Raw genomic sequence first — 12,392 nt, 5'->3', positions numbered from 1 at the left:
TTCTAGCACATTTAGCGGTTGACGATTTCAACTTGCCAACGCTTCCTGATGCGGTTTCACTGGTGCACGCCACTGGCGCATATGCTTCAAACTGATTTCACGTTAGCCACGTTGGCTGTTACCGGAGGTGGGCACATGTTTCGTTTAATCCCCTGTGAGAATTTCTTCGCATATACCAAGTTATTCAGATGCAAGCTGGAGCAAAGCATGAGTTGATAGATCATCAAGAGCTTGAATGAAGCGATGCATGCTGGGTAATCCGCCAGCAAACGGCGGGCAGCGCAGCCAGAAGCATGTACCACGTTGTTTCCGATAGTCCACCGAGTAAACAAGTGTACGCGGCTTTTCGTGCGCTGCCCTTACGTGCGTGCAAGGTATTTTGCAAGATATCAGTGGAGAACTTACGCGTCGATGCTGTGCCCGACAAATTGGGCGCGCTGTGAAGAAATGCAAAGCAGCGCGGCGCGGACCTGTTCAAGCTACGCGCGGACGACTGACTGTGGCCGCCCGTCGATATCGCCGTCATTCATCTCTAGTTCTGGAAACTAGTTTGATACTTGCCCGGATTGGAGTCGATCTCACGTCTCTTGACCCGTGCGAGCCATTTAATTGCGTCGGCATCGCTAGAGGGATCCTTTGCCTTCTCGCACTCGTGCAGGCGTATTTTTGGAATTGTGTAGAACCCGTAGTCGGCCTGTCCGATCGGGCTAGCATCGTCTGCGCGCACTACGCAACCAGAAGAGACTATATGGTAGTGACGTGCTGCGTCGTCTGCTGCCAACGACATCATCACGGCAGATTACCCAGCATGCATCGTTTCATGCAAGCTCCCTACAATAGGTGCAGCGAACACTTCCAAATTTCTTACAGTTAGTGGGTTCAAAATATAGGAAAAAATATTTGCATAAATAAACTCTCTGCCGCGGCGAACAGAATATGGTGCAAAACTTCATTATCCAGCTAATTAACTAAAATTCACAATTTAAGTTTTTTATTATCGCAGTTCGACGGTTAGTCGCAATGGGGTGTTCGAAGCCGCGCTCGTGGAAAACGTTTCGATATCAATTTTTGAAACGAAGAAAAACTCAATTTCTAAAACCCGCAGCGTGAGGAAATCGGACGTTTTTCCCGCACGAAACTGAAACTGAGCGCTAGAGACGCGTAGAAAGATTGGTACTGAAGTGACGTCTGATGATGACGTGTAGAGCGACACTGGCGCGAAATTCGAACTTGCTCCTCTACTGCCGTTTGTCATATACTTTAGCTCACTCCCTTCTCTACCAAAAACACGCATAATAATGACCACGCGGTTGGCAATAACTGGCTTTTATCATGAAGCACGCATCATCACCAGTCATAACTTCTTTACGGGACAAAAAAAAAAAAAAAAAAAGAAGAAGAAGAAACGACGCGTCGTTGCGAGAATAGCGCAAATATCATTCTAACAGAACCGTTTTGTGTAGTACGTTCTTCATGGTCCTTGCATGTCCACGTCCGCTAGCAGCGGCACCACTCATTTTGGCGAAAACAAACTCACTCAGCTGAGACTCCTGGTACTTTTATTGTTGTTCCACAGAGGTACTATCTTTTGTTCGACGAAAGAGAGAGAGCTTATAACGGTTGACAACGCTAAGTGTAGAGGATATCCCGTACCCAAGTCGCAGATACCAGCTGGTCCGAGGCTACAGCTGCAGGCCCGCCACGTTGAGGGCAAATGGGTAGGGACAATGAAGGATAAATGGAAGCGAGGTAGTAGAAAAGGGAATGAACAAGGTGAGCATTGAGTTCGGGTAAATTGGGGCATTCAGGGCAGGAAAGGTGGTACATTGTGGTAGAAATGGGTAAGAGTGTGTTAGCAGTTCAGACACTCCAGGTCACACATTTTCTTTTCAAGGATCCCTTGCGTGGAGAGGGAGCATTCGCAACGGGAAGACATGTATATATTGTGAGGTGACCTGTACAAATGTCCGATCTACAACAGCGGTGATTAATAGCTAGCACGCACTTAATGAACGCCGTTTGCGCGCTAGTGTGGAAATGTCGGAGCGTTGGAATACGACAGAGCCCCTGCAATGGCTAAGCTCTCATGCATGTACGCACCTTTCCAAAAGGATTTCTGGCAGTCGTCATACTGAGCCATCTCCCTCAATTTGTTTACACTAGATTGCTGCAGACAGTTGGAGCAGGCTTTGGGACAACTACTTATTCCCGATGAAAAAGATCTATAGCGCGTGGGTGAAGTAAACTATCCGCTGGTCTCATTAAGCTGACGATCGTTGAGAGTGACCTATTTCTTTCTTACAGAAACATATTACGAAAGCGATCGTTACGGGTCCATGGAAAGGAGTAAGTGTCATTTCGATTCTTATTATCAAACCTAAAGAACACGCCGACTGACGTCGAACAATGAGCACTTCACTATATCATACCTGCAATATGGCGTCAGATGAGGGTTCTATAGCGTAATGTGATGAGTTGTTCTGAATAAAATAGGAAACACAGAAATCGTTTGGGGAGAACATTTACGCATTGAAGAACGAATATGCAATTTTAAATAGGTCCCGAATTCGTTGGTCCCGAGATCTTAACTTAAACTGATATTTTGGTTTGGCGTGAATGCTATTACGAACACGTTTGTTTTGGACGATGAACGGCATATCTGATGTAGATTCGCACGCCATCTAACGAGACTATGAATTAAAACGCAAATGATTTGCATCATTGGGCTTATTATTTTGTACGCTGAATTTCGTACCGTGAGGCGTCATTCACGGCGTGTCATTGCGACATGATCCGATGTGATCACCGCGGCCCACGAGGAAACAGTGCAATCAAGGAACGCCTCCTGGAATTGCATTGCCCACTTTAAGGAAGGGGAGGTTTTTTTTTCTGAAAAAGAAAGAAAGCAGTTCGTCTACCATTTCTCTTCAAAGTGGTCTTGCGGTGAGCAAACGGATACACGTGAGTGAGTAAGCATACGCGGGGTTACCAGAAATATATTTTTTGTGAAAACTGATAAATTACGCATGAATAACTGCATCGTTTGCGGCATACGAGTTCACCTATCCACTTATCAAGGAAACGATGACGTGATTGTGCAGTAAGAGGAACTTTCGTCTAATGCAGCTAAAGTACAATAACAAAGGTGATACAAAATCGCTACTTGTAAGTCCTATCGCCACGTATAAGTGCACTAAGATAAACTTAGAGAAACCTGTCGTCGCCATAACGATCACAACGGGCGCATGTGTTGACGTGATTAGCTCTAGTATGTTTTCGGTGTCACAAGAGCGGATGTACGTGGTCACGTGATGACACGACTGGTAACGTGATTAGACGTTGACGATCTGCGCAACTGAATCCTCCTTTAAAAGCCGATTTGCTGCAAAACAGCTAAATTGAAATTGCAAAATCTTACTCGGGATAGCACCTATAAGGGACACGCGCTGATATGCGAAAGTATGCCTGGACAGTATAGTTCAGGATTTGAACCTGCACTGAAGGAGCGAGTGGTGAAATTTCTTCTTGTACGACTCACTCTCTTTGCTGTAGACATCCCACGTGCTCCACCGATGCCGCCACCTGGTGAGTGCTCTTCACTTCCTGTTTCATAACGCGCGCCTTATGTGGCGCTGAATGGACAAATATTTCGAATGGCACAGGCTCAACGTTTAACTTTAAACTAATGGTTTGCTGTTACCGAGAACTTGGGAGAACACGGCCGGTCTCGAGGAAGAGAAGCGCGCTCTCCCTCGAGACCGGCCGTAGAGAAAAGTGCTTTGTTTCCTTCGCTGTCACCATGGGGCGTCATAGGTTTATTTATTTACCGACAGCGCCAAGCGGCACAGCGGGGGAAGGCACACGTAAAAAAATAATAATAAAAATAAAAGCAGTGTCAGCCACGGAAACAAGTCAAAATCACATGAAAACAAAACAAATAAAAAAAATTCACAGCACCACAAAACCGACATGACTATTATAAGGCAGAAAAGAAAACATCATTGGACATTACACAAGCAGTGTCTGAAGACAATTTGTTCCATCGCGTATTGTTTTGGGAAAAAAAAAAAAGAAGACAATCGAAATACGTCAGTTTTTGAGGTAATCTCCCGTACTTTGAAACTGGTCTACGCTGTGCCGGTAGGTGCCAGTATGTATTTCGCCATTTAACAGAACATCGATACATCGCGTAAAAAACTTACGTCGACGGACTTCCAAATGGTCCCACTGCAGCCTTTATTTTAGTCTCGGCATAGATATCTTTTCTGTAAATTTCCTGACACAAACCTAGCAGCTAAATTCTGAACCTTTTCTAGTTTGGCTTTGTCTCGCACCGCTAGAGGGTCCTAAATTGTGCAGGCATATTCAAGGATTGACCTGACATTGGTCTTGTACAATTCTTTAGTAGGTAGCAGAAAAGCAGTGCGATGCAGTGACCACAGGATGATGAGGTCTCGTATTAGCCTAAATCTGAAGAAGGAACGCAACAGATTAGTAAGAAAGAAACCCATCAACGAATTAGCGGTGAGGGGGAGGGCAGAAGAGTTCAGGATCTCGCCACAGAACAGATATTCAGCTCTAAACGAGGATGGCGACATTACCCTACAAGCAATGAACGATAATTTCAGAGATATCATTAGTGAATGTGCGGTAGAAGTAGGCGGTAGGATAGTTAGAGAGGATACCGGTAAGCTGTCTAAGGAGACGAAAGATTTGATTAAAAAATGCCAGAGTATGAAAGCTTCCAATCCAACAGACCAGATTGAATTGGCCGAGATATCAAAGCTAATCAATAGGCGCTAGGTGCCCGATATAAGGAAGTATAACATGGAGAAAATTGAGCATGCTGTAAAGCACGGGGGAAGCCTTAAAGCGGTAAAGAAGAAATTGGGCATAGGCAAAAACCAGATGTATGCGATAAGGGACAAGGCGGGCAACGTCATCACGAATATGGACAAGATAGTCAAAGTAGCCGAGTAGTTCTATACAGATCTCTACAGTAGCCAAAGAAGTCAGGACCGCAACTAGATTGGCGGTAGAGAAAAACAGTCAGACGTTCCACCAGTGACGAAGAACGAGATCAAGAAAGCATTAGAAGCTATGAAAAGGGGGGAATCAGCTGGAGAGGATCAGATAACTACAGATTTGCTGAAGGATGGGGGGGATATTATTATAGAAAAACTGGCCACCCTATATACGCAGTGCCTGGTGTCATCAACGGTACCGGAACCATGGAAGAATGCGAACATTATCCTCATTCACAAGAAAGGGGACTCTAAGGACCTTAAAAATTACAGACCAATCAGCTTACTGTCTGTTACGTATAAGGTATTTACTAAGGTAATCGCTAATAGAATCAGTACAACCTTAGACTGCAATCAAGCAAAGGATCAAGCAGGGTTTCGGAAACGGTACTCTACTATCGATCACATCCATACCATCAGTCAGGTGATAGAAAAATGCTCGGAATATAACCAGCCCTTATACATAGCATTCATTGATTACGAAAAAGCATTTGACTCAGTTGAAACCTCGGCGGTGATGCAGGCATTGCGAAATCAGGGGGTAGACGAGCCATACGTGAAAGTGCTGGAAGATATATATAGTGGCTGCACAGCAACCATAGGTCTGCATAAAGAAAGTAACAAAATTCCCATAAAGAAAGGTGTTAGGCAAGGAGACACAATCTCCCCAGTACTATTCACAGCTTGTTTAGAGGAAGTATTCAGAGACTTGGAATGGGAGCAGTTAGGGATAAGGGTAGACGGAGAATACCTCAGTAATCTGAGATTTGCTGATGACATTGCTTTGCTAAGCAACTCGGGGGATGAACTGCAAATAATGATTGATGACCTAGGCAGGAAAAGTAGAAAGGTAGGCTTGAAAATTAATATGCAGAGGACTAAGGTAATGTTCAACAGCCTGGGGAAGGAACAGTAGTTTACATTAGGTAGCGAAGTACTCGAAGTAGTAGGAGAATATGTCTACTTAGGACAGGTAGTAACCGCAGATCCGGACCATGAAAATGAAATAACAAGAAGAATAAGATTGGGATGGAGCGCATTTGTCAAGCACTCGCTGATTATGACTAGCAGCTTACCGCTATCGCTCAAAAGGAAAGTATACAACAGTTGCATCTTACCTGTACTCACCTATGGGGCTGAAACATGGAGGCTAAAAAAGAGAGTTCTACTTAAGTTGAGGACAACCCAGAGGGCTATGGAACGAAACATGGTAGGGGTAACACTAAGAGATAAGAAGCATACAGAGTGGGTCAGAGAAATAACTCAAGTTACCGACATTCTAGTGGAAATTAAGAAGAAGAAATGGGCATGGGCAGGACATGTAGTGCGAGGAGAGGATAACCGATGGTCGCTTAGGGTAACAAACTGGATTCCAAGGGAAGGAAAGCGTAGCAGGGGGCGGCAGAAAGTTAGGTGGGTGGATGAGGTTAGAAGTTCACAGGGGTTAAGTGGATTCAGCTAGCGCAGAACCGGGTTAAGCGGAGAAATATGGGAGAGGCCTTCGCCCTGCAGTGGGTATAGTGATGATGATGATGGAAAAGACCTGGAATTTCTACGCAGAAATCCCGAAACGTAGCGCGCAGACATCTTCCGAGGCGTAATAAATAAAATGTCCGGGTACATGGCTGAATCACCGCTAGGCTTAAAATGGTGCTGCCCCGTATATTCCTGACAGGCAAATGCCGTTTATGTTGAATGGGAGTTGACAAGGGAGTGGAACAGAGTATTTTATTTAATATCATATCATGCGTCATTTGGCCCGTAATCGATAAAGGACTTCACTAAAATCGCACTGAGTACAGCCCAAGTTAAGTAATGCTTGCCGATTGAGACCGCACATAATTCAGTCGTTCCGACAGTGGGCGATGAATTGCCATTTTGTTTAATGTTCCTGTATAGGCTAGCGCAGTTCACTAGTAGAGGCAGTTAAAAAGATGTTGGGTCATTGAAAGGCTGTAGCCCGGTTAACAGCGGCGACTCAGAAGCCGTCTTGCATACTGCTACAGCGGGTCCATTAAGTCTCCAATTCCTTCCACAGCGCACTGCACTTGTTTATGTCGCAGAACCTCCGTTGCGGTCTACACGCTCTGGAAGCGCCGCGGAGGACGACATCGCATTTGATGACTACCGACCCAAGTCCGGCCAATCCGACTACTTCGTACGACATTCGAGCAGTGGATACGACTCTGAACCATGGAGCCGACACAGCGTCACGCCAAGAAACTCTGACGAGATCGACACTACTCCCGAGTCGACTCGACATGAATACCACAGGCGAGGGCCCGAGCCTCGAGAGGGACCGCAGGAATCGACTCGTCGTTCCGGCGGGTTCGACGACGAACCATTGCCACCACCGCCGAGTCCATACGATGACGCTCCGTTAGAGCCCGGGAACAGGACACGAGCTGTCGACAGCTATTCGACAAGGCGTTCGAGCCAACATGACGCGGACTCTTTTGGGCCAGCTAGACCGGATTACTATGCGCCTCCGCCGCCGCCGAGTGACGGTGACACGAGAGGCCGCGCTGATGAGTTCCATTCGACACGGCATTATCCAAGCCACTCAGAGTCCGTGCCCGTCACAATCCGATCGAACTCATACGCAGGTGATTCCGAGCCACGTTCGGCGCGTAGTTCGAGTCAGTTCAGCTCGTCTACCCCGACGCCCCCGCCTCCACCGTCGCAGGTAACGGCAAGTGCCGACTACTACGTCTCTGGAGGCTCGGAAGCGCGAGCGAGGCGACACTACGACACAGAACCGACGCGACACCAGGCAAGTCGATACGACATTCCAGCGGCGCCTCTGCCACAGGCGGTAGTGCCTGTTGGCACTGGAGCGACCGCCAAAGCCGACGGTCGCCGCGAGGACGTCAGCAAATCCAACAGATCCGCGTCACAGCGAGAGGACACGTTCGAAGAAGAGCTGAAGTTGTGGGTGTCCCTTGGGCCCAAGTCGGGTAAAAAGTGGGGCAAGGCCACGGCTGTGGCCTCGCGAGCGACCTACATCACACCCGAGTCTACGGTCGAAGAAGTACAGGCTTGGCTCATCGCGAAAGATTTTAGTGACAGGTGAGATATCTCTAACCTTCTAAAATCTCATAAGCTACTCGCGTTGCGAAGCAGTGTGAGGTCTTGCGTAATAGTTGGTGTCAACTTTTGAATTTCACCCGATATAGTTCTTTGTATGATGGAGTTAACTGCACGAGGAAGTTAATATGGCGGTCGCGCTTTTTGGTAGTTCGTACTTCAGGAACAGCGTGCACAAAAGCGAACACTGGAAGACAAGATACCACAAACGCTTGTGATATCTATTATTGTGCATTGTTCCCGCTGCGTAGGAGGCGTACCCAACTAGAAGGCGGAGCAACCGAAAACTCCCGCGTGCTCTTGCTGCACCCTTAGTGAACGGAGTGTCAAGCCAGTGTAACGGCACCACTTACTCATTGCAACGGATGGTTAGTCCCCTAGGGGCTAATTGTGGTTGGTGTCGTTAGTCTCTGAGGAAGTAACCCTGTTTCCCCCAAAAGGGTAATTCTGAGGTCGTTAGCCCCATTTTTGGCTATGTAAGAGGTCCTGGTACACACATTTGATCGGCGGAGTCATCGCCTTTACAGGATCGCTTCTTTCCGCAGGTTCCGAAGAGGCCTGTGATATCTTTCCAACTAGAGTGTACGTTATTTTTTCAAGTTGACGGCACGTGCGGTGTCGCCCTTGCCTTCTTCTTACTGCAGGGTGAAGAGTCTCTGCAAAGAACTGACGGGCGAACACATGTTTGCGCTCACCAAGGAACGCTTGGAGGAGGTTCTCGCAGTAGCAGAAGCTTCCCGGCTGATCAGCCACCTGACTGTGCAGAAGAACTTGTGCGGGGTGAGCGTTCTCACTTGTACACGACCGGCACAAAGTACGAATGGCGCTTGTTGCGTTAATAGACACACATATTGATATCGGAGCACGGACTCAACTTAGCCCTCACGTAAGTCACGAACCGGGACCAAAAAATGAACTCCGGTTCATTCCAAGTGTGGAAAATACCTTAATAAAGAAGGCGCTTAAGCGGGGAGTGCCTTTCCGACCGAATGCTACAGTGCTGCCAGTCGCTTTTTAGCCCTTTGTGGTACATTTCTGAGATATGGAGCTGTCATCGGCTTGCCCAACTGCCAGTCTTAATCAAAAGTAAAGGCTCTGTGAATTGTCTTGGTATAGACAATACGTTTTTCGATCGAAGTTCTTTCAAATTTTTTTTTACACATTTATATGCGACAGAGATGCGGAAAATGGGCCGTGAAGACGGGAAACTCTTCAGAACCTATTGAAGTTATTTCAGAGATGCCTATGCTACGATATCAGATACGGGTAGTGGTATTAATACAAATTGGCAAGCGTATATCATAACGTAATCTTCGCTTTTTTTTTGTTGCTTGGCTGAGCATGGCGTTGTTTATTTTGATTTTAAACGAAAAACAACGCAGAAAACGGGACTCAGAGGGAAAAATGCATCCAGCTGATAGTCAGTGCTCGCGTATGCCTTTTCTTCGACACGTGCCCCATTTTCTTAGCATAAGAAGGGGGTCAGCAGTCACTGACACAAATGACAGTATCGAAAATTTTTATTAATAACGTGAAATATTAATTAAATGGGAAGTAATTGACTAAAAAGAAAAAGCCCAGTGGCGGCATGACCCGCTTCTGCCTCTACGCCTTTTGAGCATACCCAGCGTTCAAGATCTCCCCAAGGCTTCCCTCGTACTTTGCACGGATGCCACATCAGATACCCACTGCGCAGTGCTGTACTTAACTTTACTATGGCCACATGTCTCGAATGAAGTTGCAGATGCTTCTCAAAGGAAGCCCTCCGGTAAATGGCTTCCACAAACGGCCGTAACCCTAGCGAAAACAACCTTATGAGTCACGATAACCTCATACAAATTTCTCATACTGAACTCATATTAAACTCATACAAATCTCATACAATCTCATATATTTTTCATATGGTAAATGATATTTGTATGAGATGATATGAGATTGGTACGAGTTTAGTATGAGTTTAGTATGAGAAGTCTGTATGAGGTTATTGTGACTCATAGGGTTTTTTCACTAGGGAAGGGTGAACCTCCTTACATCTGCTAGCGTGACATCGGATGGGGCTGACAGGGAGATTAACTACGGATTAATCGGGTTAACCCCGACGCCATGAAAACAGATCCACGTCATTGGTAGGAGGACTTCCTTCGAGGAGCATCTCCTGATTCGTTCTTGAATTGTATCTAATTTAGACCAGACACACCAGGTCTGACGGCTCTTGTCAGCATGTATCTCTTTAACATTATAATTTTCTTGTAATTTCTATCCCTCCTTGTGTTCATTGAAAACACGACAGCCTCAATCGGGACCTACAAAACGAGTGGGTTAAACATGATGCCAGGCGGAAATAAGCCAATTTATGGTAGCTAGAATGGAGCTCCAGTGGCTAACCTTGGGCCTCCTATGTGCGCAGTACAAGCCTGGCGGTAAGGACCAGCTGAGTGAGATCCTCCAGCTGCGGCGCACTCGCGTGGAGGCTGGCGTGCCGGCCTTCGAGGAGCCCCCCAAGAGCCCAACCACCACCACTGTGGTTGTCGTGCAGCCCTCAGCAGGAGGAGGCAGTTCAGCGACCACTGCGTCGGCGGCGGCTCCTGCGGAAGTGACAGTCGCCGCGACCGTCAATTAGTGAAGATGCAAGCCTTAATTTTGTAAGCAAACAATTCGCACTCCCAGATTTTTCTGAACAGCAGTACTAACTGACCGGGCGTAATTACTACTGGGATGGTAATTTGAACGTTAAGAACAATTGAGGTTGTGCAATGAGCGTCTAATAACTGTCGACATGCACGCATGTGCAGGACGTCTGTTGGGTTACTTTGCTGCATTTGCATTTTCCTTTGCACGCAAGCTTTAGTGAGTGCCTTGTGACGTCAGGAGTGGCATCGTTGCGTTAGAATCTATCGGTGAATATTGTGAACGCGACTAGTCGTTGGGACGTCATGCGTGACATTTCTGGCGAGTCAGCGTAGTCAGGGTCACCATGGACATCATGTATTCGTTCTATTCTGATCAATCAGTGCATCGCGTTGAACCTGCACCACTGAACCTGCAGCTGACAACCACACCGATGCCGCGTGAATGGTAAACGAGCCCTTAACAGCTGTCGCTAAAATAAAGGGCTCTGTATAGGGAATCGGTGTGGCTTTATAGTTACCGAGTTTAAACGCCTGCACCCAGGTGCTGCCGTATCACTGCAGAGGGAAGCCGTGAGTCCTTCTCAGAAACCTTGCAGATCAAGAAGAATTCAGCATTTTCAAGGAGTCGAACCTGGGATTATAGTGCATGTCCGGGGCCCTCGCTTGACGAGCTCAGCTAACCAGGACGAGTAGCGGATGACAGGACGTGGTTTGCTCAACAAATCCAAGCGGGAACTGTTTTAGTCCAGTGACTTCAGGGGCGGGGCAAAAACAATTCCCTCAGATAGAATCTATTTGCTCCCCCACATTGGGGGATTACCTTAAAATAATCGTACTAATGGGCGAAGTTCCACTTTCGCAGCAGTTGCGGTCAGTGTTCCGTGCTTGTATATTCACATATCTTCCGTTCCTTTTGCAGAAACAAGTTCAAGAGAGGAGGAGCACCGCACTGCTGTAGATTTTGTGCCGACAATATTTCACATTCCAGCCGACTGCCGCGCTGCTGACAGCGACGGCTCCCAAAGAAGCCTCGTTTTCGGAGCCACATCGCACGAACAGTGTTACACAAAAGAATAAGTGATGTGGTCGCCATGCCGTCCAAAGATGCTGAGTCTTTCATAGGGAATTAAAACTAAGTTCCGCTCGAACGCGTGCTTTCCTTTGAACTGAACACCATTTTCTGACGATATTCTACACCAGTGTTTCTCAATGGGGGCCGGGGTACTTAAAAATTGTGATGATGTGAAACTGTTTCTCAAATGGGGTCCGTGAAGCTGGTTTGGGTTCTGTGAAACCCACACCCACACACAAAAAAGAAAGGTTACGCGATGGCTGTGATCTGGCTGGATACATTTTTTTAAGAGTACAAAGCACGGAGGTTCACAGCCGACTTCAGCTTCTCAAAGCGAAAAGAAACGCGAGAGGAGTGCTAAAACGGAGAAGGCGCGCGCGAGACAGGTAGCGTCTACGGCGTTGGTTAATGCCAAAATCAGTAAAACTCGAGCTCTGTTTGCAGTACTCGACGGGGCTGCAGTGCAAAGGGTGTCGAGGGTTCGACGAGAGAGCGAGACAGTTTTGGGAGGAGTCGAATCCCCTCTAGCGGCAGGCATAACGGCGCCGACGCGTCGCCTCTTCCCCACGTCCTCTGCAG

General features: G+C 47.1%; 1 protein-coding gene across 2 annotated transcripts in view; it reads left to right on the top strand.

The window, feature by feature from the left end:
* Window positions 1-11,889, top strand: part of LOC146182486 (uncharacterized) — a 64,110-nt gene extending 52,221 nt beyond the window's left edge. Inside the window, exons 17-22 of one of the 2 annotated variants that reach the window (XM_084577614.1) lie at window positions 2,305-2,346; window positions 3,553-3,585; window positions 7,088-8,093; window positions 8,756-8,891; window positions 10,519-10,753; window positions 11,661-11,889. In XM_084577614.1, coding sequence (XP_084433740.1) covers window positions 2,305-2,346; window positions 3,553-3,585; window positions 7,088-8,093; window positions 8,756-8,891; window positions 10,519-10,731 — 1,430 coding nt within the window. In that variant the 3' untranslated portion in view covers window positions 10,732-10,753; window positions 11,661-11,889. The remainder of the gene's footprint in view (window positions 1-2,304; window positions 2,347-3,552; window positions 3,586-7,087; window positions 8,094-8,755; window positions 8,892-10,518; window positions 10,754-11,660) is intronic. The other variant, XM_084577615.1, reaches the window with a different exon arrangement.
* The last annotated feature ends 503 nt before the right edge of the window (window positions 11,890-12,392 follow it).

The sequence above is a fragment of the Amblyomma maculatum genome, chromosome 8 (assembly GCF_055883805.1).
Source record: "Amblyomma maculatum isolate TAMU_Amacu chromosome 8, ASM5588380v1, whole genome shotgun sequence".
Lineage (NCBI taxonomy): Eukaryota > Metazoa > Arthropoda > Arachnida > Ixodida > Ixodidae > Amblyomma > Amblyomma maculatum.
Note: the sequence above shows the minus strand (reverse complement) of the source record. Positions and strands in the feature narration are given on the sequence as shown.